A 26408-nucleotide genomic window follows, 5' to 3' on the forward strand; every position below is an offset into this window, starting at 1 on the left:
AAACCGGTTCGCTAGCTCGGAGGAAGCCGGTTTTAGCTGGTGCGTCACCTTGGAAACCACGTCACTATATATAGGGCTGCGATCCGGCGCCGGCTTTGACTCTGTTTGTTCGCCGGTAGATCACCACAGCCGTTCGTGTGCGGGACAACGCCGATATTATTCATTTCCAGCACTCTGGTCTAATGGGAAAACTCTTTGTAAATGCGTTTTAAGGTAAGTTGTACGATTTCATTGGAGTGAAATTAAATTCGGGCGTCTTACATCCGTTATGTTAGGATAAACTTTCAGCGTGGTTGAGTTTAATTAAAAAAAGAAAGAAACTAACGTAAACCGGTCAGCCTGTAACGTTAGTTGTTTCGCTGACACGCGGTTTAAACCATACCCGTGTGGCTCGTTTAGTTGTGTCGTAGTAAATTATGACACTATGGCCTCTGAGTCAACGTGGCCGCTGTCTCACACTTTCCTCTGCGTGTTTAACTTCGACTTTTATAAATGTTCTTACAAAGATCTTTATCTTTGAAGCCGTCCGTGGTGAGAAACGCCGAGCTGCTAATATTTACGAATTAATTCTTTAGTTAACGCTAACCGTTATTTTCAAGATCAATGAATGAAGCCTCACGCTACATAGCCTCGTTAGCCTGAATGGTCGCTTTCTATTGGCTGAGACGCCGGCTGGATTCGATCCGCGATTGGCTGACAGGAATGGCTGTTATACTTTGTCCAAACAGGGCTTTTCCTTATTGGGTAACCGATGTAGTCGCGCTCTTCGCAGGGGAGGGACTAATTTCAGCGGCTTTGCGAAATTGCTCTGCATCGTAAAAGTGTGCAAAATGCTCGTGCGGGTGCCTGCTTCATTGGGAAACAATTTCTTAATTTTGCACCAAACGGACTGTTACGATAAGCGTAGCGAGTTTTACACACTAACCGAATTTTTTGAAAAATGTGCTTCATTTTTTCTTATTTTATTTCAGAATTCTTGCTTGGGAGACGTGCACACTGGCCCTGGCCTTGAGGCTTATCTGAAAGGATTCAACTTCACTGGTGAACCTCCTTGGCTGTTCGACATCTGTTAGCCACATTATAATTCCATCTCTTCCATTCATCTGGTGAGTCATTCAGTCTTTGAGAGTAAAGTGGCATGGAAAGCTCAAACCCTTAAAGAGCTGTGTAATTTTGCACTTTTTAACTTCAAGGCTCACCGGTGAGAAAGGAGACATTTTTAGTTAGTAACTAGTATTTTTTTGTAGTGTTAGTGTAGCTTGAAATAAAATTAACTTGGTAATAAGTTTATAAATTAAATAATTGCTACTTGCCTGGTTAGATTTATTTTTTGCACATATGCTAAAACGGTAAAATAATAAAAAAAAAATTAAGAACACTAATGAAATTTAAAAAGAGATTTAATATGACGTCAAAGTGTAAAATGTAATGCATTTAATAACTATAATGGTATCTCCGTAATACAAAACGAACAGATTTTTGTGGCGCGTGTCATTGCACAGAAGCTGTAGTTTCCTGTCATGGCTGCTTTTGTAGTCATTGGTGTAAAGATAAGCTACTACTTTACGTACACGCACGGATAGTCTTTCCCCGTCGCAAACAGCCGCCGAGCGGAGCGTGTTATCTTAGCGGTCACATTTTATAACGTCCCCGTCATTCTCTTTAACAGTTTCTTTTGCAAACAAATCTTGAACAAACACCATGACCTCTTTGACTGGATCAGACTTTGACTTCGCCTTCCTGGAGGAGGGCTTCTGTTCACGTGATATCGTGGAACAGAAGATCAATGAGTCGTTGCTATCAGTAAGTGAACATGTGATTATAAATAAGTAATGCTTAATCGTTGTTGCCGTCCACCGTTCTGATCGCATCTCTTCTTCTTTCAGGATGACAAAGACGCTTTCTACGTGGCTGACCTGGGTGACGTCCTGAAGAAGCACCTCCGTTGGCTGCGTGTTTTGCCCCGCATCACACCCTTCTATGCGGTGAAGTGCAACGACAGCAGGTCTGTCATCACGACGCTGGCTTCCCTGGGAGCCGGATTCGACTGCGCGAGCAAGGTATCTTTCAACCGAATGCGACTTCTCCGCTTGACATCAGCGGCAAACCGCAAGAACGTTTAGCGGCGTTAATCCTGCATTAACCTGACTCCTAATCCTCGCCTCTTCTGCTAGACCGAGATCCAGCTCGTGCAGTCTGTGGGTGTGGAGCCGAGCAGGATCATCTACGCCAACCCCTGCAAGCAGGTGTCTCAGATCAAGTACGCCTCAGCTCACGGAGTGCAGATGATGACGTTCGACAGTGAAGTGGAGCTCATGAAGGTGGCACGAAGCCATGAGAACGCCAAGTGAGTAACTTCAGTAGAAATCCAGGTCACATTTCACCACAAAATAGCGATCAACCAGTATGTTGGTTTTTTTTTTTTTTTTGGATGATTGATAATGAGTTGCTGATGACCGATATAAAGCAGGTTATATTTGATATTAACACTTTAACATTAGCTAATTTAGCAACAGTGAATAAAACGAGCATAATATATTTTAAGTTTATTATAAGCTAATAAGTTTAACATTTCAGTAAATAATAATCAGTTAGAATAATTACTGTGAAATAAACACTTTAGATTAACTTTCTGTAAACCTGTTGTGGCAATAAAAATGTCAAATATAATATTGTTTGACCACTTCAAAGTTAAATTTGACCATTTTTTGTGATGATTTTTTTTTTTGCAATTAAAAAAAAAAATTCTGGTAATTTATATTTTGGCAAAAATAACAATATTAGCTGGCAATGACATTTTTGTGACTAGTAAAACATTAACAAGATTTTTCTGACATTTAAACAAATTTTCTGTGCGTGCAGACTGGTTCTCCGTATCGCCACAGACGACTCGAAGGCGTTGTGCAGGTTGAGCGTGAAGTTTGGCGCCACGTTAAAGAGCAGTCGTCTGCTGCTGGAGAGGGCGAAGGAGCTCGGGCTGGACGTGATTGGAGTCAGTTTCCACGTGGGCAGCGGTTGCACCGACCCCGAGACGTACAGCCAGGCCATCTCCGACGCGCGCTGTGTTTTTGACATGGGGGTAAGCGGCATAACTCCTAAAAGCTCGTACTACGCTCATTTATGCAGTAGTGCTTAGTCTGAGCGTTGTCTTGTGCACCAGGCCGAACTGGGATACGTCATGACCCTGCTTGATATTGGAGGAGGCTTTCCAGGCTCCGATGACACCAAACTGAAATTTGAAGAGGTATTTATTTTAAATCTCTATCTTGCCTTCAATTGACTACAGATTTTTAGCTTGTACCAAACTTAACTTGTGGGGTTTTTTTGTGGTTTGCAGATCGCTGCTGTGATTAATCCTGCACTGGATAAATATTTCCCCGTTGACTGCGGCGTGAGGATCATTGCCGAACCGGGCCGCTATTACGTAGCGTCCGCTTACACGCTGGCTGTCAACATCATCGCCAAAAAGGTCATCATGAAGGATCCATCGGCCTCAGACGGTAAAAGCAAACGTCTCTAATGTGCTCTTAAAATGATTAGCCCTACACAATATTCAGCACTGCTTCCTTTGAAACGACGCATAGATTTTAACCGACTTAATTTCTTATTCATTTTTTCAGAAGAGGAGGACGGGGCCAATGACAGAACCCTGATGTACTACGTGAACGATGGCGTTTATGGTTCCTTCAACTGTATTCTGTACGACCACGCTCATGTCCTGCCAACTCTGCACAAGGTACATGAGGAGTCCATCAGACCGTTTTGTTAGATGGAAGTTCTTCACCGAGACTAAACCGTAACCCGTAATCTCTCCCAGAAACCCAAGCCTGATGAGTGCATGTACCCATGCAGCATTTGGGGCCCGACCTGTGACGGGCTGGACCGCATCGTGGAGCAGTGCAGCCTGCCTGACATGCAGGTGGGCGACTGGCTGCTGTTCGAGAACATGGGTGCCTACACTGTAGCCGCATCCTCCACCTTCAACGGCTTCCAGAAACCAGATATTCATTACATCATGTCCCGCACTGCCTGGTAAGTAGGATGTGGGAACCCGTTTTCATTAAAAGGAACCGCTAACGAGGATCGAATTAACGTTTGCGGTCTTTTTGTTAAAGTAGAACAAACGCCAAATTAAAACGAGACGTTTCTGTTCAACGTATCTGTCGGAAAGAGCTTATTGGTGTCAGACTCTGAATGAACTGAATTAAATCAGTAAAGCCTTTTTAATTGATATACTCCTGGTTTCACAGACGAGGCATAAGCCTGTTCTCAGACTATAAAGTCTGCACTGTTTCAAAAAAAACATCAGTGCCTTTTTTTGTGTTGATGCACATCTTTAGAGAGACGCATATTTTATTTATAAAATGTCACTGAGATTTTTTTTTTTTTTTGTCATTTTAAGTAAATAGTAGGTCTTGTGAAACTAGGTCTTTAGAGTTCTTATAATCAACTAAAATCATAACAGATGATAAATCTTGATGTCAAATTAAAACTGAAATTATATAAACAATGGCATAAAAATGACAAACACGACAATATTGAAGATAGATTAAAAATTACAGCAAAGACCAAAAAACAAACTATTACACTGAATAATGTTTCAGTAAATACATTCAGTAAATTATGCTTTTAAATTAAAATGGTAAGAAATAACATTTTAAAAATATAAAATATTTAAAAGTAACACCATCCAAGCAAACAATCCGTGTAACTGAAAGAATGAGTAATGGACATGGTTTTGACTGAATTCATTGGCCCTTTCATTGCAGGCAGCGTATGCAGCAGATCCGTGCTCAGGGGATTGCACTTCCTGCTGGGGAGCAGTGCGCTGGAAACATGCCATCCCACTGCGGACGCGAGAGCACGCTGGATGTGCCGGCCAAGCCCTGCCCTCCTCAAGTGCTGTGATGCTCCTCGATGCAGACCGGCGGAGCGAGAGCCAGTTCTCATTCAGACAGCGCTTAATCGTAGTTCTCCAGTGATTTGCACCCGAAGCCTGTCTTGAGGGTCCACCGTATTCAAAAATGTGCTGTTGAATAACAAGCTAACTTTCTGCTCTAAATGCAGCTGTTTTTCCACTTTAAGTTGCTAATGCAATGCTCAAACCTTGAAAGACGCACAGAAAGGCTCACAGTCCTGTGGCTGTTTCTTTTTCTTTAATATATAAGTAATCTACTTGTAAATCATGAGGCCAGATGACTTGACTGGAGGATAAGAGGGAAGTTTAATTGTATGTGTAGTTTTCTGTGTTGGAGGAAGGTTTATCAGGAAGCTCGTGCTAAATTCTGTTGAGGGGATTGTTGGGAGAACATTTCATAAGAAGGCTACTCTTCAATCTTTGAAAATTAGAGCTTCCTCTTCACACAGACTCATACAGATATCTTCCTCCTCGGTGACCATTTCCATTTTATACTTGATTAGTAAGTTAATATTATTTTGACCTGAAATCTGTATTATTGACCTGAAATGTATGCCACTGAAGCATTTGAAATGGATTTGAAAGAGATGGGATTGCTTCTGAATTGCTTTCCTATGGAAACTTTTTTTTTTAAGTTTTGTATTTTTATATAAATAAATGTAGAGTGATTTTGCTTTTGACTGCCATTTCAAGATCACGCTTTTACAAATTGTAAGTGTAATAAACTGCACAAAGACCTGTGCGACTCACGAACACTAGTCTAAGCCATTTTACACCAAACATGAACGCAGCACCGTCTAGTGGAGATGCTTGGTTTTTTTTATTCTCCAAATCCGTTTTTTGATGATCTATTTTTAATTAAACTAGCTATCATCAGTTAGTTTCCCATTCTGCAGAATAAAGTCATAATAGCATTTGGCATTAAATATTTGATACGCAGCACAATGCAACAAGTGTGCAATTATCTCTGAAAAATAACTTAATTTTGCATTTCACAAACATGCTTTAGTATATGGAACTCAGAATGCCTGTCATTGTGCCTCAGATTGACAGTTTAATGTGAAAACATCTCTTTCTAACATTAATCCAAGAATTATCTGAAAAATAAAAGCGATCCACATTATTGATTTTAGGCCCATAGTTCAAGTAATACCCCATTTTATAGCCTCAAATACATGAACACAGCCTAAAAAAGCCATTATTAACAATTAGTTGGAATACTTCTGGAGTAAAGCTTAAACCTTTAAACAACAGTCTACAGGAGTCATGGATCTAATATTAAAACAAATGCAGTAGCCTTTAATTTATAGGATAAAATACTAAATAACAATACATCTTGATTCAGATTTGATCAATGTCATTTAATTTAAACTATGCTACAACATTATTATAGTTTTATAGGAAATGTGGGGATTTTCTCAAATGTGATGATTTGACATTAAGACACGCATCTACGTTGGGCTTAGATTGTTATAAAAAATTACATTTTTTTGATATTCCATAGGCCTTGTTCCATGGTTTTTACAGCGTGGGGCAGTTGCCACACCTAAACCTATCACTCATAGGAAACTATTAATGTTGAGAAATTTTTGGTTTTTTTAAATTATATATTTTTTGTTTCTATCCCTAATTTTACAATGCATCAAATTAATGTACAACAATTTCTAATATTCTTATATAATGCTATGTGGCGTAACATTTAACAAAGTCATGTCTGATTCAATAAGTATATAGCCCACAGGCCCATAAATAAGAAAAGGGAAGCGTTTTGTTTGCACAAATTGACACCTCATTGCTTAGCGACAGCGGTAAGCAGCTTCCGCTAGCAATCTTGTTGATGACGAAGTATTTCACAATCTGTCGGAAACAGAGAACATTGAGTGAAAATAGGGCCGCATTTAGTGAATTGGGGGCCTCAGGCAATTACAGGAATGGGGAATAATTTACTGCTGAGATACAATCTTTAACCCATTCTTTAAGAAAACACATTATGCAATTAACTAACTAATATTAGTCCCAGATTGTAATCCGCTCCACCCAATGTAATAAAAGTAAATAAATAATGCTTACCATGTCTTGAACAGGGAATATGATTTAGTTTTGGGGCAGGCTGCTCCTCTTTTATATCAACAGTCTCTAGGGACCATATCTGCAATCTAAGATGTTTCCGGTTCCTTATCACTTGTCCATTCTCCATCTTAACTTCGGAAGATCTTTTTCGACTGGCCTTATCACTGTAGTTTTGGCCCTCATTGTGTCTGTCCTGTCAGCTCTCACTTGATCTTTGTAACAAAGTCTTTCGCTGTCTCATCATAGCTTGTCCTTGATGCCTGTTTTCATAGTTTCCTGCCTTAGATATAGGACAAAGTAAACTCTCACACTTAGGGAGCAGGGATATAGCTCTTTTCGCTTTGGTCATTAGCCTCTACACTTTTCACCGTCAACTCCACTCACAGGCTCTCCTTAAGCATTACTTCCCGTCTCAATGCTGATCAATCAATCAATCATTTTTATTTATGAAAATCGGAAAGGATGAGCGGTGTTTTGACCCGTGACTAGCCCGCCTCATGGTCACCCAATTGCCCTGCTGCAGGGGCTCTGAAGCTGGAACCGAACAATGTACATGATTCACTGTACTAGTCGCATCCAAAGCAGTATCTACAGCCCTCGCATTCTTACTGTCCTCAATTAAAGTTTGGATGCGTGTCTCTAATTCTAAAACCTTCTAAAACCTTCTCTGTCAGCCTAGCTTTTATCACACGTGAATCCCTGATCGCTAACAGAGAAGGATAAGCTATACATGTGACAGACAGGGCAAGTGACGATGCAGGGAGAAGCCATTTACTCACCGTAAGGATTCACTTGCCACTCTTGTTTTGATGAGCTTGTGAAAACGGAGGAACGAGGAACAAATGAACAGGAGCGGAAAAAAGCCCACAATAGATGCGAAAACGCGGGTGGGAGCGAAAGTGAATCGGCTAGCGAGTACTAACTCACCGCCAAGTTTTAGATTAAAGCGAACAAACTAACAGCAGTCTAATTTAGTTAGATTAATTTGATAGTATCAACGGTATGTACACAGTTAAATTATATTTGATCGCTAGAGAAGAGGTGATAAATTGAAAAGCGAAGCTACACGCAGCTACAAACAAACCAACCTCTCAGCAGACCACAACCTCTCAGCTGATGGTGCCATAACCCGCTCTCCTTCAAAGATAATCCCATTTTGCAAACTCAGTTCGTCTCTAATATGGAAATACTTTCCTTGGATACAGGCAGATAGGTCACCATGTTGATAGACTTGACTTCAGACTCCGCTCTCTTGGTCCCTGCAATAGACTCGGCTCGCAGTATTAGTAGTATTCCATGGTACTGAAGTACTGAAGTCTCACTTGATAAGACGCATTAGCATGCGTTGTAATCTTTTCGATTTGCTTACAAGTGGCTTGATCATTATGCTCTCCAGCGGATTGCACTTCCCTATGTAAAGTGGAGAAATCTTTCCATCTCATATACCACTGCCAGCAATTCCTCTTCTATTTGTGCATACCCTTTCTCAGAGTCCGTCAGAGCCCTGCTGGCATATGCAAACAGGCTGTCCCATTTGCATGAGTGCCGCCCCCAATCCACTTTCCTAAGCATCACATTGCAACACAAGCTGCCAGGAGGGGTTGTAATATCTCGACACTGGGGTCTGTGAGAGACTTCCTTAATATTCTCAAAGGCCTGACTGTCTGATCACTCCCGTATTGCATCTTTCTGGGTCAACTGTCACAGTTACCTTGCCAACTTTTTTAGCCATACCTCTAACCATACCAGGCAAACGCTGCACTCCTTTTATGTCAGTAGTTTGTGGCATCTCTTTCATGGCTGACACTTTTCCATCTGATGTGAGTAGGTATCCTATATATGGGACTTCCTTCAATCTCACTTTTTTCTGGGTTCAGTTTTACCTGTCGTGCCCAGCACCATCCTCAAATTGTTGGCTTCATCTTTGTTTCTTTTTCCGTTAATCAGTGTTTACACCGGGATTTCCTTCCATCACTTGGATCAGTTTTCTTTAGAAAATGTCTGGTCCCGGGCTAATACCCATCGACTTGTGAAACCAACGATGATATCCCATTGCTGTAGCAAATGTTGTGAGGAGGCTTGATTTTTCCTCCAGTTGTATGTGCCAAAATCATGCTTTGAGATCAGGTGATACATAGTTGGTTGTGGGCAATGGATATTGGTGTTTTTTGAGCTCTTTGTTAAGGGGCTTTGGATCAATACACACATACTTTCCTGAGGGTTTCTGCAGTACGTCCATGCTGCTGATCCAGTCTGTACTTTGCTCAACAGGTGCTATAATGCCTCATTTTTGCAGATCTGTTCTTTTTTTTAGAGGTTCAAAAAGAGCTGTGGGAACCCTCTTTTTGGGTAGTTTCACTGGTTCTGCTCGCTCATCTATTTCCAGTTTGAGCTTTCCTTCAAGTAATCCATCCACTTCAAAGACTTCAGCGTATTCCTGTTTTATTTGCTCTTCAGAGTACTGTTGTGATTCCTTCTCTGTATCCATACCCCTTATATTGTGATGTACTACATGAATCATTTGCACTGATTGGCATGCTTTGCTAGTCAAGATTGGTCTCTATGCATTGTTCTCTACCACAATAGATTTAAGTCTGTCTCAGGGGGGTCCGTGTGGTTTTGTTGTACCTGGTTGCAGGATTGTAATTGTATACCTTTTGTTATATTTGCTGGGATTACATTGCATGCAGCTCCACAGTCCAATTGGAATCAAATAGAGTTGCATTGTGGTCTGGGTCACCCTTGTCAATACTGCCCCCTGCTGTGCTCAAAGTTGTGCTCAGTACCTCATCCTCACTTTGTGATTCCATGTCCAATTGCTCCATGTCTTCTTCCTGCTGGTCCACACACACTCTTGCATCCTGCTGCAAAGTGGTTATTTTTTCCACATGCTTTACACTTTAGTCCACTGCACTGTATGTTGCAAGAATCTCTGCGTTTTCTCTCTGTCCCTCTCTTGTTACCATTGCGTGTAGTTCTGCCGACATCTGTGTCTCTATAACTTTGGCTCGCTGTCTCGACTGTCCTTCCTATCTGTAAGGACTTTTCCAGACTGAGGTCAGACTCTTTAAATATTCCCAGCTCTAATAGGGTAGTCTATTATCACCCCCAAAGTTGCACATCACTGCCAATGTCTTTAATTAGTAGCATATTTATCCAAGCTTTCTTCATGACCCTGGTTTACAGTAAAAATTGTATCTTTCAAATTGTTTCATTTCATCAAAGTATCATACAATATACACATTTTAAATCTAATGCTAAAGAAACAAACGTGTAAATTTATTTCTTTGTCGTATACACGTGACTTCTTTAAAAGGAAAAGTCTACAGTATTGCTTTAGAGTTTAGTTAGTTTGCAAAGAATAGATCATTACATTTTATATATTATAATGATACTGTAAATATATTGACTGATTTATCAGGCACGACTGAATATTGTTAGGGATTGAACATTGTCAAGGAAAAAATGTCTAAAATTGTTATTTTGCATTCTGGATAAGGGTAAGAAGCAGGAATGGTGAACAAAAATGATAATTCAATATATTACATAAAGAGAAACATTATATTTCAATACATACATTGCACTTTCCATTATACTTTGTAACTGGCACACCTTTCATTGGGTAATAATTTAAAATGGGCGGAAATAACATCATAAAAAAGTTCTTTTTTAAATTCTTATGAGTAAAGTATCTCTGAAGTACATTCATATTCACAATTTTGAGCACTCCAGGGGAATTATGAACATGAAATTATCCAGCCCTGGCTGGAATAAATAGGAGTGAAAACAAAGCCCAAATTCGACTTCACAATGAGAAAAAACAATGTATTTCTGATGTGCAGGAAAAGATAATTGAGCTACACAAATGAGTGAAGTGGCTTTAAGAAAAGAGCTAGAGCAGTGACAATTACCGTTTTGCTGCCTGGAAGTGTGTCTTTATTGTCCTAATGCAGGGTGAGGAGGAGGGTTTCAGAGGCCAAAGTGGAACACAGCTGGAGAACTGCAGAAAATAAATGATTAGTTAATTTTAACAGCCTTCTTTGATCATATTTACCAAGGGCGCCAATATTTTTGACCATGGCTGTATTAACAGTATGCAGCAATTAAGGCAAGAGCCTGGTTAAAATTAACAAGATGCTACCATCAGAGAAACTGAAGCTCTGGTGGCAGCAGTCGATTACCTCACAGGGCAGGAGGGACATGGCACCCGCATTCCCATGCTAGCAACTCTCTGCAGGTGATGCTGTGGTTTCTTGCTGCTTTTTAAGGGCGAAGTGAAGCAAAGACATCGGGGTCAAGAGGGTACAGCATGACTAACTTTTGAATGGGCTTGACTATTTTGCTTTCCCCCTGGCTTCACCCAAAGGTGCATCAACCGCCCCTTGCCCCTTCTGTAGGGCAATGACTTCCCAGATGATCTAAAGGTAAACCCTAGCTACACTAATACAAGCCCCACTATAATACAAGGATTTTCTATGTCAGCCAACCAAAACTCACAAATGAAAACGTTTGTGCCTACCATCACCTGAAATTGCCTTCCTCCTTTTAAGGCTGTCTGCTTCCCGTTCTCTGCATCATAGTAGCTGACCCGTTGGTGTTGACCCTTCAGTTCCAGGCAGGGTTCCCGAGCAGACTATGGAAATGTTGGATCCAGTGTCGATGAGGGCCCTGCTAGCAAGACTGTTCAGAAAACAGAGCATATTTTCCCTGGTGTGGCTTCACAAATTGCTTGCGGTTACAAAGACAGCTGCAGTATGAAAACCCCGTCTCACAATGTTTTTGCACACTTTTGGACACAGAAGGCCACCAACTGGGAATTAAATATTCCATGGACTTATTTGAGTAAGAAGTTGAACGCAGGCACTGATTGGGCAACACTGTCATATTTTAATTAATCATTTAACAATTTAAAAGGTAGGGTAGGACACTTCAGAAAGGCTAGTCATAGCAAGCTAGCATTGAAAGCAAAATCTGCGTAACTGCTTTGCAAAGCCACTTCTCCAAAACACAACGACATGACTAACCTGCAAAATGGTGTTGGTGGAGGACTAAATGCAACGTTGTCAGACTACCTCATGTCTGATTCACCTTTATTATGAGGACAGATCAGAGCTGACAGGAAGCAAAGGAAATGAGAGACCGCGTCCGGTTCAGGAAAGGTCCTGACGTCGGGATTCGAACTCGGGACACCATGGTGCTGTATGTCGGAGTGTTACCCACAATGCAATCACACTGAACAAAAACAACTTTTTTAAACTTTGTGCTAGTCATTAGCAGGTTTATTACTTTGAACTGAAACTAGATGGCTGTAATGCTAATGCTGTCCACACAGGATGTAAAATTTGATCTATCAGTTGCAACTGGTAACTGAAATGCAGTGATGGGAATAACGGCATTATAAATACATTGATTACGCATTACTGAAAAAAATAAATCAAATTGTGGTCTTTGGTTCGTCTCACACACGCAAAGATATAGAGCAAGAGAGTCTTTCATAACATGCTGAATTGACGCGCTACATGTAAACGTTATTCTTTGCTGTATTTTTTCTGTCAAAATAATGGCGTAGGTTTGGAATCCTTCATCTTTTAAGAACTGAATATTGGTTTCCCAGGTAGTGGGCGGAGCTTATGTGCGGAAAAACTCTCTTATTGGCTGGTGCTCACCTATTATCGGCCCTGTTTTTATTTCAGTAAATCAATTCGAGCGAACGTTGACTACGTGATTAATATTCATGAATCCAGCAGCTCATTAATCGTTAGTGCGTTTTATATTGTTAGTAGTAGTACAATTCATAGAAGTTTTGTTATAATTTTTTGCCTCCCTTTTTTATACATACACTTAATGATAATGATAAACTAGCACCACCAGCAGTCCTAACTCGGTCAACATGACAAATATACATTCATACTTTGCAATTCTGATTACTAAAGTTCTATCGTCATATAACGCTGTTATAACCATTTTATATTATAATTCTTGACTGACCACTGCTATGTGTCAGTAAATAAATTGTGTAGATGAATGTACAATGTTTAATAATAATAATTGATTATATTTAGTGTCAATTTACCATTTAATATTGGGGGCTTCCAAGTTTGCCATTAGAAAGTAAACAATAGTTACTCTCCCTGGTAATTAGTTATTTTAAAATGATGTAACTATTTGTGAGAAGTAACTAGTAACTAAAATTACTTATTTTAGAGTAACGTGACCAACACTGCCGAAATGTAAAAGAAAAATGCAATAACGCTTTTATTTGCACAACTATGACGCCCCGACAATATAGTTTTATACGATTTATTCAAAATTAAACCTTAAATTGTATGTGCTTGTGTTTTAAGCAACACGTATTGAACACTGTGCATACCAATAACTGGTGAGCACTCTTTTGTGATGGCAGTGAATGAAAATAACATTTTGATAAGATATTTTTGATAAAACTATTTTTTTACGATTCTGTTTTTTTACCCCGTCCAAAAAGAAACGCATGGCAGTTTGAAGGATTTTTTTCTTTCATAGAAATAATTAAAACTCTGCCACAGAACTTTTGAGCAGGCTTTTGTTTAGAGCACTGAGCGCTTGCCGTCACTTATCAGTCAGTCTCTAAAGCAGAACAGCCTATTGTTCAAAAACGTACGATATTGCGTTCACCCTTTCTGATCTAAGAACGAGATCGGTGAAGGTCAGTATTACCGTGATGTAGACCAGACCGTCCCAAACGCGCTTCTGGATCCAGTGTGGCTGAGCCTGAAGAGCAGCCCATGCACACGCGCTTTCTGTCTGTGTGTCACCCACCCTCACGAGCCCGTCTCCCCCTCCTCTCTGAGCATGTGGGTACGGATGGATGGCGCACAGGCCCGTCTGAAAGGACAATAAAGCGCAAAGACGCTGGTGAGTTCTTCTTTTTTCCTCTGCGAAATGTCGCGTTTATAATATCCGCGTCGTGGCGCGGCGCAGGAGATAAGATGGGATAAACGTGCAGCTGTGTGTAACATGAGGAGCTTTTGTGTGCGCATCACCTCCCGCGAACAGCGTCCTGAGCAGCATCCCTTTAAACCTCAAGTGCTTCCTTCTTACACCGAGACGCGAACGTGACCGCGCGTGCCAGGAAGGATTTATTCGCACATCGTTTCTTAAACAGCCATCCGGTAATTCTGATATTAAATGACAACGCGTGATGTGGAAATGCGGATGCGGGTAAAGAAAAATAAGACGGAGAAGTCATTGGAGGAGCTTTAGGTGTCTGGACCTCCGTTTAAAGTCAAAGCGAGGCACGAGATATGGAAACATTTCTAACTGAAGATCGTCTTGGACCAATGCAAAGGGGTCGATTTGTGCTCTGCGCAATGAAATGATACTGAACGTGCGATGGCATGCGATTCATGATGTGCATCCGACCACAATCCATGCCAGGTGTAAACATTCGGGTAACTGATATTACATAATGCATATATATATATTTCGCATTTTAATGCTTTATACTCGATTATATTATCGAAGCATGGATAAAATGTATTAGAGCATCGGCTAGGAAGAAACTGTTGCACCGTAAACTGTATAAATATGTAATTTGGTCATTCCTACAATTAATTCTTCTGTCTGTTATTGCCCGGTCTGGCTGGCAAAGAAATGGACTGAAAGTGAGAAAGTGATAATAATTAAGGTGATAAAAATGAACTAAATTTATCTGCAGTTTAACAGTGACATATATGTGAGATTTCAAATTGATCGTCACTAACACTGAATAATTGAACAAATTGAGCCGGTTGTGCAACATCATAAATATGAATTTTTTAAGCAGCCAATTTGTAATTGAATTTATAGCAATATTTAGGAAGGACTGTAATATTTATTATACGATTTAATTAAAAATATGATTGTCAGTTGAGTTTAGTCAAACTATTTCATTTTTAACATCTACACACTTGCAAAGATAAATAACTTTTTGTACTCCTCATGTTCACCTTCTCTGATCTTGCTGAAAAGCATGTATCCAAATGTCTAATTTCCTCACTGCCAGTCCATTAAATCCATGCTCTGAATGGAGCCACCCTAATAATAGTTTGGTTACTTCCCAAAACCCAGATTATTACATATGCACCAAGTGGTTTTACCTGTAATAACCTATAATAATAGCGTAATATTGTATACATTTTAATTGAACTGGAGTTCATATATATATTACATACAAATAATAAATGCATATTTTGTCAAAGCATAATTTAATTTGTTATAAGATTTATAAAAAATGTGTAATTCCAATAATACCTCTTTTTTGTCTAGTTGAAATGGAGGATGAAGATGGTACTTGTTTATTTGATGTTTTGTGGTAAGTGTTACATCCAGTAAAATACTGTTTTTTAGTTTGTGCATTTTAAAGCATTCATAACAGAAGGTTTGCAAGATATTTTGCTTATATGACTGACTTTCCTGTTGTCTTTGAAACAGTGACCCTCAAGCTCTGAATGATTTTCTTCATGGGACAAATGAGGTATGGAGGGATCAAAAAAATTATGATGTGGCTTTAATCTGTAACGTTAGTAACATTAACTGTTACAGTACTTTTACCTGAAAAAAAAAACTTTTAGGTTTATTAAAATCATTAATTTTGGAAACTTTTCACTCTTCTAAGGACATTTATAAAGATATCCTACATGCATGAAGAACCTTAAACAGAAGAAAATCTTGTGTTTGTGTAAACATGTTTGTATGCAAATACAAGTTCTATAAAATTATCCCATGCAATTAACCATCCCTCCCCCTTCTGTTCAAAACAGCTGCCAAGTGGAGACTTACTCATTAATTCATCCTCCGGAGAGCCGTCACTCTTCACAGACACTCCAGTGAGTCTAGACCACTCTCCCTATGGAAGAGGGAGCATATAGATTTGTTTCAGCTGGGACCTTCCAGAACATGCCTGTCTGTCTAGAAAAAAAGAATTGTGGTTTAAGCGTTAAAAATTGTGTTCTAAGCTTTAAGGGAACGTGCAACTTTTCTGAAAATAGGCACATTTTCTAACTTCCCTAGAGTTAAATAGTTGAGTTTTACCGTTTTTTGAATCCATTCAGTCAATATCTGGGTCTTGCAGAGCACTTTTAGCTGTAGCTTAGCATAGATCTTATTAGACCATTAGCATAAAGGCTTGTACACACCAGGACCATTATAACATGCAAATATTGTCAGCGTTTTTCACTGTTCATACCCAAACAATTTTCACTTATAATTTGTTTACAAAAAGAGCTTAATGAAAAACAGAAATATCCCATTACACAAGTTGGCACTGCGCAACTTTTTATGCTTCTGACACTAGCTAGTCACACAGGAGGAGGAGGAAGCCAAAAGACACACTTGTCAAAACCATTCACAACGTTTATGTGCTGCATAATATCATTGCGCCTGCTGCACTCATAGAACGGCAGCAAAGTTTTTCAAAATAGAAATAGCACTTTGGTCACATTTTTGAGCGAGATGCTACTGGTCTAATCAGATTCAATGATCTATGCTAAGCTACAGCTAAAAGTGCTACCACCATATCTGAAGATTGGCTGAATTGATTTAAAAATGGTAAAACTCAACTGTTTAACTCTAAGGGAGTTGGAAAATGATCAAATTTAAAAAAAAAAATGTAAACAGTGTTTGAATATGCTTTTAACAGTTTAACAAACCTTTTAACATGATTGTTGTGACGGTTCTGCAGAGCCCTGCGTCTCTGTTAGCAGATGATGCTAGTTCTCAGGACACTCCTGTGTCTGGGTGTGTGGATCTTTCCTTTCTGGATGAGGCACTGCTGGCATCACCAGGATCCTCACTTGGAAGTGGAGATCCCGAGGTGCAAGAAGATCCCAATGTCCAACTAGTGGAACAACAAAAAGAGTCAGTCGAGATCTGTGACATTCTCCAGCAGAGTCTCCAGGAGGCTGACATCACTGAGGATACTCTTGCATTAGAGGCAGGACTTGCCCAGACAGTAGAAACTCTCCAGTTTGGTTTGTCTGGCACATCTATTCCTTTGCCTTCAACACCATATTTCTCCAAACCATTGACCCTTCCTGGCTTGAGCTCTTTACCAAAGGACACCCAAACAGCAGTGGAGCCTCCTCAGCCATCTTTATTAGCTGTTGGCCCAGGCTGCCCCTCACTCAAACCTCCAGGAACACAGTTAATGAGTCTACTTCCTGGGAATGTCTTCCCTGCCCCTCCACTCGAGGCATCCTTTTCTATTAATTCAGCACAAAGCACCAGCATGATTTTCCAAAAGACCCTACCAACCCGCCAGATGTTGACTTCCACCATTAGAACAATTAGCCCATCAGGGGTCATGTTACAAAAGAACCCTCTACCTATTCAGCCTAAGTTACCAGTTAGCATCCAGCCCAGGCTCGTGCAGATCAGTCCCAGGCCATCAGGACAGAAACCATTACCAGGATTTGCCTTCATCTCAACAAATATGTCACAGAGTGTCTTTTTACCCCCTTCTGCTGGCTCAAAGCAGTCCTTACAAGCACAGCCCGCACCAGGTGTAAACAAACCTGTTAGCTTGAATCTGGTTGGTCAGGGAGGCCCCATTGTCATTCAGCCCCAGAATCCTTTTCAGGGTCAGAGACATTTCTTTCTGCCAAGCCAAACACCTGCAACTTTGTCCCAGTCTACCGGCATCCCAAGGTGTATTCTTAGTACACCAAGCAATCAGGTGTCTAACAAACCCAATGTTGACAGTTCTCACATTGTGACTGTACGGCCAAGGCAAATCAACTTCGGTCCTATTTTCACCTCCCCAACTGGACAGCTCACCCTCAAACAAGGGGCTCTTCTGTCAGGGTCCTTACCGATTCGGTCAACACCTCCTACAGCCTTCCAGACGCCAACACAACTAGCACGAACATATGCACCTCAAGTGCAGGGGCAGCATGCAATTGTTCAAAACACAGTTGGAAACCAGATCACATTGATTAATAATGCCAATATGCTTATTCCTGATATAACCGCTATACCAGTAGAAAATGGCCAGTCTATGATACAAAGTCAGCCTTTGGTGCCTCAAGCCCAAAGTGCTCAAAAAAGTGGACCTGATGGAAATGCGTGTTTTACCCAGAATTCAGTGCTTCTCTTCTCAGAGAGAACAACAGAGGATAAACAGGAGAAAGTCAACAAACTGTTTCAAGTGAGTTTCTGTTGGAGCAATATAAGAATGGTCCTTACTTTCTTAAACAGTTTTTAAAAAATTTTAAAAGCACAGTTGTATTCATTGTTTCTATTCTCTTCAGGAGAGCAGATTGCTTCCTCCAGCTTCAGTTGAAGCACCCGTTGCAGAGATTCATCCTCCGCCCTCTCCAGTATCAACTTTACTACAGTCATCACCAGATATTAGTTGTACCCCTGAGACAGTGTTGTCATTATCTCCCCAGGTGATTACCCAGACAGGAGAGCAACATTTTACTGAAGGAGATCATAACCCTTTGAATAACAATCAGGCCTCAGTGCATCCTCCACAACAGGTAAAATGAAAATTCTGCTCTGTAAACTGCATTCAAACACACGTGAACTGTAACAGCATGTTAGAAATGCATATTCTGCTTCTTCAGTAAATACAAAATATGCCTTTATCTGCAGTATCCTCAAAAACCCTCAGCCAGCCAAGATTTCTTAGCAGCAACTCTGCTTGTGCAAATGGACAACCATATCTCTGCTGCTGTAGGTGAAGCTGAGGACTCGCTCACATCCTTGACTGCATCTGAGACTTTCTCTTCATTGTGCGAGAGTGAAGAGATTCTTATGCCAGCATACCATGGTTTAGAGCACACAGATATTCTACTGCAGTCTTCTATTGGTCAGTGCTCTGTCAAGACCACAGACTCCCTGAAGAGCTCAACAACTTCAGTCTCAGCTGAGCAGAATTCCTCTGTGTTGATTGCTCTTGGTGCTGACCCCAAATGTCCAGAGGGTCCAGTAATGAGTAAGAGCCCTTCTTCCTCCTCTGAGAAGTTGTTTATGTATCCGGAGCACTTGAGCCAAAGTCATGTGTTAACTGAGCTAGGCAGAACCTCAGAGTCAACCTGCCATGAATACAAAACGCAATACAGTGAACATGACAGAGGTAAATAAATACAAATAAAACTTTCCATAAGTAACAAATAATATTATTGCTGTAGCTATGAAAGAAGAACTAAACATTCTAGAAAGCATTTTAAATTCCAGTAGACAGGAACTTATGTAGTACACGAGTTTGCTGAACATACTAATATTTTCTTTATTAGAAAATTGTTACAATAATTCTATCATCCCTTTTGAATTCAAATTTATACCTCCTCTAATTAGAGCTCACAGCCCCTAGGAACAATGGGATAATCTCTTTGAATCAGACTGAACTACAGGAGAAGGTACATCTGGGGCCCAGGCTGCTTGCCCAGGACAAGGAAAGCTACTCAGCACTTCAGAAGGTAAAGGTATAAAATAAATGTCATAGTCAAATCATACTAGACTTCAAGAAGATGTGAAATTTCAAATGGATTTAGAAATACAAAGTCATTCAGGAATCTAAGTATGTTATTAAATTACCTCCTTGTCACAGACTCCCACTGCAAGTGTGGATCCAAAAGAGGAGAATCTGAGACTAACAAAGAAGCAACACAGGCAAGTAAAAATAAACTTACCCAATAGCATACTAATTCTATGTAAACATCAGTATGAATGAAAAAATATTTAAGATGTAAAATGACATAGGCAGCCTGTAGCTAGCAAGAAACTGTGTTGTTAGACCAGCTGATTGGGGAATAAATAATCTGGCATAACATTCAGACTGACAGCAGAAAGTCTGGGAACCTTGGCCACTTTGAATGTCCAAGGCTCGCCCTAAAGGTCATATGCCTGACAGATAAAGCAAGGAACCTTAGGTTAGAAATTATCTTTTGCACACTGTTCGCACTACAAATATTTAATCTCTTGTCCCTGTAGGTTAGAGGTAGTGATTGAAGAAGTAGTGTGAATTGAGACAGAAAAGCAACCTGTTTACAGAAAGAAGGGAATACTACAAAATACAATAATACAATAATGGACAGAGAGTTTGATGAGCGTTGCGTGGAGATTTGAAGGTACCCATATTTGTACAATTCCTGTTTGAAAGAGTACAAGGATATGTTCAGGTGGGTAAATTCATTGAGAGAAATAAGCAAGAGTATGGAAAAGGATGAAGCATTGTGTCGTCAGTGATGGAGGAATCTACGGGACACATATGTAAAAGCAACAAGAAAAATTAAGGGAAAAAGCGGTGATTCAGGAGCAATCAAGCATGTACCACAGGTCATAGTGTTGCTTGGCTGAGGAAACACCTGAGATTTGGCATCATCCTAAACTTGCTTTTGCTAATTTTTTAGTATACAGTTCCTCAAAGGAAAATACATATGCCAAAAACAGATCCAGGGCACCTTAGGTTAAAAATTATCAGAAACATTTGAGATAAATTATACTTTTAAAAGCATTGGCACTTGGTAACTTGCTTTTGCTAATTTTTTAGTATACAGTTCCTGATGGATATTTTTTTTAATTGTTTCAGAGTGAGTGTTTTATTGAATCTGGGACTTTGTCCACAATCAATGTGGAGTGCATCATCCTAAATCCTTTCTGTCCTTACCATCATATTTCTCATCAAAACCTTTACCATGGTTGTCTTCATCTTCACATTCGACAGTGTGGTCGCCATCCCTCCTGGATCAAAGAAAAAGGAAAAGGGTGCAGTTGACACTAGTCAAAGAAGATACTTTAGGAAAAGCACACTTCCAAAAAAACAAGCAAACAATTGTTCATCAGGGAGCTAGGGTAGCTATTGCGGTTCAGATAGTTTGGGCACCACAATCCCTGCCCATCTCTTGTCAACTAAAGTGAGTCAGCTGCCTCTCCCATTAATCAATCGCCTTCCACCGGACCCGTAGTCCCGATGATGACTGCACACGTTTACAGCTCACAAGCCAGGATAAGGGCCATTTGGAACCGGCCGCCGCCCCTTGCGCCCCAGACCAGAGAAGGGGAGTGTGTGCGGATGCCGGACTCTGCCCCTTACCTTGAACACTGCCCAACCCTTCACTACCCCTGCATATCTAGTTCATTTATTTTGGACCATTTACTTGGATACTTTAATTTGTATTTTGTTAATAAAAAAAAACCCAGAGACCTGACGCCACACCCACTATGTCTGTTGTTCTCTCCTCTCATCACACTATATAGTCCCTACCACCTTCCACCCCTCCATATTGTCTTGGAGAAGTTCCTGGTCACAGGGATCCAGCACTCTGGCGGGTGTGGAGCTGACATGCATGAGCTTTGCTTCCTTAGACTCACTCCTTTGTTGGAACCAGAATAGTTGTTTGCAAGGCGTGGGCACTGGAGGGTTCACTGAAAGTGTGGTTGCTGAAGAGCAACTGGAAGCACGGGCCGTTCATTGCTCCTTCGGCTTTCCATATGGCCCATCGGCGGGCTTGGCATGAGAGCCGCTGGCGCTTGTGACTACGAACATGATTGCTGGAGCTTGTGACTTTGGCTCGGCCATTTGTGTAAGTGTCTGGTATGTCCACCAAATGATAAACACAAACCAGGCTGCAATTAAAAACAATTGTTCTGCTTATAATGAAATGTGCCCTGATTTGAAAATACTTTCCATCCAGGGCACAAAGTGGAAAGTACCACATTTGCCAGACATCCTGTGAAATGTCCATCCACAGCAACATACTCTGGCAGCAGACATTTCCACATATATTAGCAAACCTCTGGAACCTTTGTAAATACGCTTTTCTCTTTATTCATACACCGCATCTCTTGCAACAAAGTGAAAAAAATCATTAAGCCTGTCGTCTTAACTTTCTCTTCTTCCAAGAGTAAACAAAGAAGCATATCTTTCTCCATTTAAGACTGTTGTTCTTAACAACCACAGTGTTGTTCTCAACCCAAACACTTCAGCTCCATTTGAAAATGTGGAGAAGCTACTTTCCTTCTTCTGTCCCGTTGACATCACGACTCAGTGCTGCCCTGTAATGTCTGGTATAACACAAACAAAAACAATTGTTCCCAGGTGTCTCGGCAAACCGCGCTCATAAAGGTGCAGCTTTAGCAAGGTTACGCAGAAAATGAAGTATACCCAGGCCTTTATTAAAGGTGTTTAGGGTTACTTGGTTATTACAGACAGGTTTGTTGGTGCAGGGATGGAGCTGCAACAAAGTATGTTCATTATGAACACAAATGCTTTTCAAACTCAACTCCAGGAAGACCACAGTCTTGCAGAGCTTATCTGCACATTTCAGTTCAAACTAAATTTTGCATCTGTTCACCCCTTTAAGATTAGGCCACACTTTTAGGGGACAAAGGTATAGTGTGCATATGAGTCCTCAAAATCAATGTTAGAGTGGTTAAGAAGGCAATAGACTAGAATCTCTTACCTTTGTAACAAATTTAGCAGGGTCCAATGGAGAAGCTGACCACTGAATGATGAGTTAATTGACATACTCCAATAATATTGAAAATCGGGTCAAAACACTTTGAAAGGCTAGCTGGCCTAAATGTTTGTTGGAATGGACACCATATTGTCCACCAAAGTTCCACAAAGTTGCTACTTAATGTACACAAAAATCATCTTAAAATAGAAATACGTTGTGCGTTTGCAGGTTCAAACAGCAGATGTTTTTGGACCACAGTGCTGTTCTCAACCCAAACACTTCGGCTCCATTTGTTTCAGTGGAGGATGCTTTGAGACATTTGTTGCCATACCATACTTGTGCTAGAACTCTTCCCAACCAGGCTGATTTTATTTCAGGTTTGACTCCAATCATAAAGTTTGAATTTAACAATATTTTATAAACTTCTTGTCCTGTAAAGTATATCATTCTTTATGCAGTGGACAAGCAGTTTGAGTGCGTTTCAGTCGTTCTGTTTAAACGAATCAAAGACATGCTGAACAAGTACAGGAAACTACTTCTCACTGAATCCCAGGTAATAAAAGGCATAATTTATTTAAATCACTGACCAATGTAATTTTTCAGAAAATCTAAATGTTACATTACCTGAGATGGCAGGTCTGAGTTGTTATTTCTTTCTTCAGCAGGAGAGCCCATCAGCAGAGATGGTGATGCTAGAGCGTTTATTTCTCCAGTCAGAGAGAGTCTCACTGGCCGAGGACAGACGCAAAGCCAGAAGAGATCCAGGTAACAAGGCACAAAATTCTTTTGTGTGCATTTGTTTCTCACTAGTAAAGCAGGGTTCCCAGAGGACCACTGTTCTGCAGAATTTAGTTCAAACCCTTATACTAAAAGGAACCTCTTGATTGGCTTGCTCAGGTGTCTTTGATTAGGGTTAGAGCTAAACTCTGCATGGCAGTGACCCTCCAAGGTCAGAATTAAAGGAGACATATTATGCCCCTTTTTACAATATGCAATATAAGTTTCTGGTGTCCCCAGAATGTGTCTGAAGTTTCAGCTCAAAATGCCCCACAGATTACAGATCCTGGAAGCAAAAACACAAAGATTTTTGTGCCTGTCCCCCCTCGGTCGCTGTGATATTGCCAAGACGATCCTGGATCAACATTACTGTCCAAAAATATAGACTTAAGCCAATCCCTACTCCTAAACCCAACCCTACCCAAAATGTGTTCCTAAAATCAGGGTGTAGAAGCACCTTACCCTGATCATAAGCCTAAAAAATTATATTTCCAGAAAAATTTGACCCCAAATTTTGTTGATTAGAATGCTGTTGTACTTGGTAAAATAACGCTTACCACTCCCTGTAACCCTTGTCCAGAATAGATCCACACCATTTTCACGTTTTCTTGGTCGGTAGATGCACCAGGGAGTTCAGCACTTAAAACCCGGAAAACTTAAAAAAAAAAAAAAAAAAAAAAAAAAAAAAGTGTGAAGGTGTTGCTATTACAGCCAGATTTAATGCACTGAAACAGTGAAATGTTAACAGGTTTCATTATTTTGCTGGTTCAGCAGAGTCCTTCCTCATGTCCCGGGTGAAGAACTCATCTCAGCACAGCCAGGTATCATCGGTCCAGACTGGCCTTGTCAGTTGTCCTCCATCTCCACCATCATGGACTCTGCAATCTGACAGACCTCCTGGTCTCAAGACATATCGCTCTAGCAGCAAAGGAGCAATACGCCTCACTATCAAACAAGAGTCAGGATCCCGCAAAGTTATCCACAACTCATGTGATGCCTCACATGTGATCTCTGGGTTTAAACGAAACTACAGCGGGCAGTTAACAAAGGGAGGAACCATGCAGGGGAAAGGTGAATCTCTCAAGCCTCATTTGTCAAGTGTTGCAGAGGACAAAAATGCTCAGAGGCCAGATCAGCTAAACAAGATGAAATTGCACATTGACACGGAGGCAATTGGGACAGGTAGTAAATCGCAGAACCTGTTTGATTCTGTGGCCACTCAAGACTGTGTAGGCCCAAGGGTGCAAGGCTCACTTCCAGAGCAGTGCACTCCGATGCTTAAAAGGAACAAGCTGGCTTCTTCGACAGCAGAGTCTCCCAGTTTGACGGCATTAGTGGAAGATGGGGAACTGAGTGAACACCTGCAAAGTGCTTTAGACAGCATCCTGGAGCTGCAAAGGCTGCAGGGATCTGTAGCAGGGGTTAAACCCAACATCCAACAGCCTTGTGCACTGGATCAGACCGTCAGCAGTATACTGGAAGGACAACTATAAGATGGAAGAGCTAGATGATGAAAGGAAAAGCCTGAAGATTCAGGATATTTGGCTTTTATTTCCTGCGATCCACATCCAGCAGAGACCCATTTTTATTCATTCATTTTCCTGAGGAAGAAAAGTCCCAATTATTTATTGTGTAAATAGAATCTGGAAAGCTTCTTGAATGTTTGAAACGTTTTTGTGGAGATACATTATACTAATTTATAGTCTTTTATCAGTTTAAGACATCTTTAAAAACAAGTGCAGTTTGGCTATATGTATATGCCATTTTGATTGAATGTGTCTATAAACAAGGTTATTTCTCTTTTGATGGGGACTTTGGTTTGCTTGACGTTGTTTGGTGGTTTTTAGTAGCTCTTTACCAAACTCCGGGGCCCCTGAGGAAGCAAACCAGAGTACATTTGAAAACGGCAGCTTGGGGTACAGTTCATGTGGACATAAACTGGCCTAACAGCCTTAACCTGCCTTATACAGCAATTGTGAGAATGTACCAAGGCAAATTGCTAGGTCACAACTCATGTTAAGAAAACACCAGCCAAACGAACCAAACTGACGTCAAGCAGACCTGGATCTGCAGTATAAATGCACAGACAGTTCAGAGAACAATGTCAGCTCCCGCTTGTTTACCCCCAAAGAAAATATACCCTTTGTCATCCTAAAGTCACCAGCAAAACCACCAGTGAGATTTCATAAATGTGTTATCCTGACACTGAAAATGTATCGGAATCTCTTTTGATTATCTGGCAGACGTAAAGTATGCCTTATTCTGTAATGAACTGTACCATTCCAGTTGTGGTTTAAGACAAGATGCATAAATGCAAAAGCAATAAGTAACAGACGGTTGATAAAACATGGTTGTGCCTCAATCGAATTACAGCATTCTTTTGCATTTCCATTAGATCATGCAGCTATTTGAGAAGTATGAGTCACTCCTGATGCTCAATACACACTTAATACAGCTAGAATACAGATCGTGTATAACTCTTAAAAATTCTGTATCTGTTCACCAGAACCTAAAACGATAACTAAAGACATCCAGTCTATAGTTAGCTATAGGATTACAGGCTGTAGAATTATGCTAATGTTTTTTCTTGACAATCTACTACAATGCTCATGTTATGCCAGCAATGATCACTTCATTATTATAACGGAGTAGTATGGTGAGGCATATCATAAGCGTTTCTAGTCCCATTAGTTTTGTCACTCGATACACATTACAAATATTTTGCTCAAGTTACGTTCATGTTAACTTTTTATGCATTGCTTCCCTGACAAATGCTATGCACTACTCTTACAGAACACTTAGCCGCCAAGCTAATACTGTGACTGGCCCTAAATGTGACAAGAATTTTGTAACAAATTATTTTGTTTGATTTAAACTTATGTACTAAACTGTGAAATGTAGCATATTTGACACTGATCCAAAACCGATATTTGACAAACGGATTGTTCTAATGCCACAATCTAAGGAGGCCTTAAAGCTGCAGTACAAGATTGTCAGAATCCCTAGATAAATCACTACTAATGTTAACCCCTACTTTTAGACCCCCCCCCCCCACATTTCTTTTATACAATTCTATAGATTATTTATTAAATCTGGATTTTCTAAGTAATAAACAGTTAAACTGCACAAGTGTTGGACTGTTTAATGCACTGCTATGCTTCAGGATGTGGAAAGAGAGGTATATTATTCAGGATCTACAAAGACTACAAAAAACATTCAGA

The 26408-nt window shown here is 40.4% G+C and overlaps 2 protein-coding genes and 1 long non-coding RNA gene across 14 annotated transcripts; 2 read left to right on the plus strand and 1 right to left on the minus strand.

Annotated features, from left to right (window-relative positions):
* On the plus strand, positions 1-5591 carry odc1 (ornithine decarboxylase 1). Of its 2 annotated transcripts, none has more exons than XM_043262491.1 (11): positions 1-213; positions 972-1106; positions 1670-1803; positions 1887-2060; positions 2175-2347; positions 2863-3079; positions 3161-3244; positions 3338-3500; positions 3624-3736; positions 3818-4032; positions 4770-5591. In XM_043262491.1, exons 3-11 carry the CDS (start codon positions 1702-1704, stop codon positions 4906-4908), a joined length of 1380 nt encoding a protein of 459 aa, XP_043118426.1. In that variant the 5' UTR covers positions 1-213; positions 972-1106; positions 1670-1701; the 3' UTR covers positions 4909-5591. The 2 variants fall into 2 exon arrangements, with proteins under 2 accessions (XP_043118426.1, XP_043118425.1); XM_043262490.1 differs by having other exon boundaries at positions 4-213; positions 3621-3736.
* Positions 5346-16792, minus strand: LOC122361655. 6 transcript variants are annotated; one of them, XR_006253004.1, is made up of 5 exons: positions 15788-16608; positions 11514-13852; positions 11170-11244; positions 10900-10988; positions 5346-7268 (listed from the first exon to the last, which is right to left on the minus strand). It is a non-coding gene; the product is annotated as an uncharacterized LOC122361655 (long non-coding RNA). The 6 variants fall into 6 exon arrangements; XR_006253003.1 differs by having other exon boundaries at positions 11508-13852; XR_006252999.1 differs by having other exon boundaries at positions 11170-11247; positions 11508-13852; positions 15788-16607.
* Positions 13753-26307, plus strand: si:ch211-168d23.3 (BRD4-interacting chromatin-remodeling complex-associated protein). Of its 6 annotated transcripts, none has more exons than XM_043262483.1 (13): positions 13753-13882; positions 15275-15320; positions 15440-15482; positions 15769-15834; positions 16689-18152; positions 18256-18486; positions 18602-19085; positions 19307-19428; positions 19560-19621; positions 22639-22787; positions 22869-22963; positions 23073-23175; positions 23959-26307. In XM_043262483.1, the coding sequence occupies exons 1-13, from the start codon at positions 13753-13755 to the stop codon at positions 24678-24680; spliced, it is 3717 nt and encodes a 1238-aa protein (XP_043118418.1). In that variant the 3' UTR covers positions 24681-26307. The 6 variants fall into 6 exon arrangements, with proteins under 6 accessions (XP_043118418.1, XP_043118419.1, XP_043118420.1 ...); XM_043262484.1 differs by having other exon boundaries at positions 23962-26307; XM_043262485.1 differs by having other exon boundaries at positions 23076-23175.
* Positions 26308-26408: the final 101 nt, after the last annotated feature.

This window comes from Puntigrus tetrazona, chromosome 17 (assembly GCF_018831695.1).
Source record: "Puntigrus tetrazona isolate hp1 chromosome 17, ASM1883169v1, whole genome shotgun sequence".
In the NCBI taxonomy this organism is placed as follows: domain Eukaryota; kingdom Metazoa; phylum Chordata; class Actinopteri; order Cypriniformes; family Cyprinidae; genus Puntigrus; species Puntigrus tetrazona.